Raw genomic sequence first — 2,942 nt, forward strand, 5'->3', positions numbered from 1 at the left:
CGCTCTGTTCAAATCTCCTTACGCCAAAAAGGAATTTAAAATACAGATCTTTTTGTCTTTTCGGCTTTTTGTTTTATTGAATAGGTTTTACAAATATATATATATATATATATATATATATATATATAGTTTAGCTTACATAAAATATTTATTATAAAAATCGTTTACACATATTTTCTACGATACATATATTTAAGCATTTAGTTAATAATTGTACTTTTTTCTGCTCTCTCTCTATAATAATTAAAAAAATATTTATATCAAATACTCAAAAGAGGATTTATTTAATTTTAAGTTTTAACCACTTTTGCATTTAAGAAACCTTATAAATGTTTTTCTTATCCTTTTTTCTTTTTCTTTCCTTTTTTTTTTTTTTTTTTTTTTTTTTTTTTTTTGCGTTTTTTCTTTTTATTCTGAGACATTTTGTGTGAATAGAAAAATTATTGAAACGCGTTACACAAAATGTAAAAACTGAATAAAGAACGCACACATACGAATACAGTTGATTGTATTGAACAATTAGGAGCAAATTATTTGAAAAGTGTTCCCTTATGTTCGTTTTAACCTGTTTGCAGGCGTTTTCATTCAATCGATAAGAAGAAGCTGTCTGAGAGTAAACATTGATATATATATATATATATATATATATATATATATATATGATTATTATATAAATATATGAAAATATGATTATTAGTAAATGCGACAGCAGTACTAGCGATTGTAGATTATAAATAGACACTGAGATGGATTAGAGAAAAAATGTTTTAAGAAAATTTCTTACAGCTAAAACTAGCTAAACTAGAAAATAGTTTATATTGTAGATTAGTTTCAAGTAATTTCATAATTGAAAATATCCTTGACTATCACAATTGCGCTTTTAATTTGACTTTTTTTATACAAGTCTTGGTTTTACATACATATATAATGTGCCGACGGCATTTTGTTGCAAAATAGGAGGGCAGACTCGCTTTTTTCCCTTGTCTTGGTTTTCCATTTTTTTTTTTTTTTTTATTTATAATTAATGATAAATATCTCCTTTGGAAATATTTGTAGGAAAACACGATAGACTTCAACTTAAGATTAATTAGTTATTTGGTTTTGTTTGTTTGGTTTCTTTTTGTTTTGTGTTTTTTGTTTTTTTTTTTTTTTTTTTGCTCTTTGTAAAATCAAGAATTCACTGCCAATTGTGTGGAATTTGACTGTTGGCCGATACCTTGGTTGAGGCATTTGTAGAGCTGGCATTGCTTGCAGCTGGTTGCTGTTGATGTAAATTTTTTAGTACCTTACACATAATTAAGGCTAACAGCTTCCAGGCCATCAAATCTTCCTCGGTAGCATTTGACGTAGTCGGAAAATTATTTTGATTGTTGGTCGAAATAGCCGCGTCCACTTGATCCAGTATCTGCTCTATTACCTCTTCAGATTGGGCGGCTGTAGGTTCACAAAATGGTATAGCCATTGTTTTCCTTCTCTTTCTCTTTCTCTTTCTCTTTTCCTTTTTTATTTATTTATTTTATTTATTTATTTATTTTTTTTTTGTTTGCAAAATAACTGCTTAAATTTGTACTTTCACACGTAAATGCTTTACGAATAAAAATTTTCGAAAAAAAAAAAGCAATACTTTGTTTGCTTAAAGATTCTATAATAATCTAATGCAAAAGTTCCGGAGAAAACACGTCCTGTTGCAGACGCGTTCAACAACGTATTGAATTATCCGTGTGCTAGTTAACTTGTATTTATACAAAATTTCAATTGAATTTATAAGGAATACGTGCAACAAGCTAAACTCCAATTGACTGGCTGGCTGGCTGGCTCGCTAACTGACTGACTAACTTGCTGAGCAAGAGTGAAATTGTAATTGAAACAATTGTTATGGTTGTAAGCCACAAAAAATAAAAGATTTACCTAAACAATATTTATAACTGAGTAATCAACCCCCCGGAAACCTCATACCGGCAAAGAGAACATCAAAAATCAAGGGAGTGATACATACATGGCAGCAGCGGCAAAATAATAATGCAAGCAAGAGAGTATGAAACTCGGAGAGAGAACGTAATCAGCAAAATCCCAAAAACATACAAGAAGAGAAACTTTGATTTAATTTCAAAAATACAACATATATTTATATTTCCTCTCTTCAATAAATTCCTCTCTGCGATTATACATTTATTTTATTTCCTTTTCGAATGAAAATTTTACATTATAACACGTGTTTTAACACTATTTTAAGCTTAGTTGAGTACAGTGCAGCTTTTTCTCAGAGTTTACTACTCACCCAGTTACCCTTAAACTTTCGAATACGTTTTAGCCGGAACTTTCTTCAAAAGTTTTCGCTTTTTAACTAAAGTATTCTTCATTCTCTTTAAAAATGTTATCTTACGAAGATAAATTTCGAATAGTGCCTGAACAAATTTTTTCAATTTGATCAAAGTGTGTCGCACTAAATGCCTACGTATTCTTCAGATATACGAACTTACTCAACTCCATTTATTGGGAATACAAATTAGTTGAGTCCGATTCGGTAAGGGAGACTGTAGTTAGCATTGTTCGAGCAATAAAATTAAGAAAAGATGGCTAAATCTGGCGAAAAAGATAGGATTCGTTTTTTAAGACAATCGTTTTTTAAGGCATCGGTTCACACATCTATTGTCGCGACGGCTCAAAGTCATCGAGTTAAATTTCGAATCATCATCTTCCGCACACTGTTCGGCAGATAGGTCAGTTTATTCTTTGAAATTTCGAAATTTGAAAAAATGGCTCGACCGCAAAATATATGGGAAGAATGAAGCGGTGGAGTCTGCGACTGATGGCTATTTGTCGAAGTTCGATAGTTCACACTTTTAACGGGACATCGGAACTATTGAACGTCACTGGAAAACTATACATATAGAATCAACAGAGGACGATGTTGAGAAGTAAAAACATTTTTCCCAAATTTT

General features: G+C 30.5%; 1 protein-coding gene across 1 annotated transcript; it reads right to left on the reverse strand.

Moving 5' to 3' along the window:
- Positions 1–1,171: 1,171 nt before the first annotated feature.
- Positions 1,172–1,705, reverse strand: LOC119632590. Its single transcript, XM_038025564.1, has one exon. The coding sequence runs from the start codon at positions 1,460–1,462 to the stop codon at positions 1,178–1,180; it is 285 nt and encodes a 94-aa protein (XP_037881492.1). The 5' UTR covers positions 1,463–1,705; the 3' UTR covers positions 1,172–1,177.
- Positions 1,706–2,942: the final 1,237 nt, after the last annotated feature.

This window comes from Glossina fuscipes, unplaced genomic scaffold, assembly GCF_014805625.2.
Source record: "Glossina fuscipes isolate IAEA_lab_2018 unplaced genomic scaffold, Yale_Gfus_2 1, whole genome shotgun sequence".
NCBI lineage: Eukaryota > Metazoa > Arthropoda > Insecta > Diptera > Glossinidae > Glossina > Glossina fuscipes.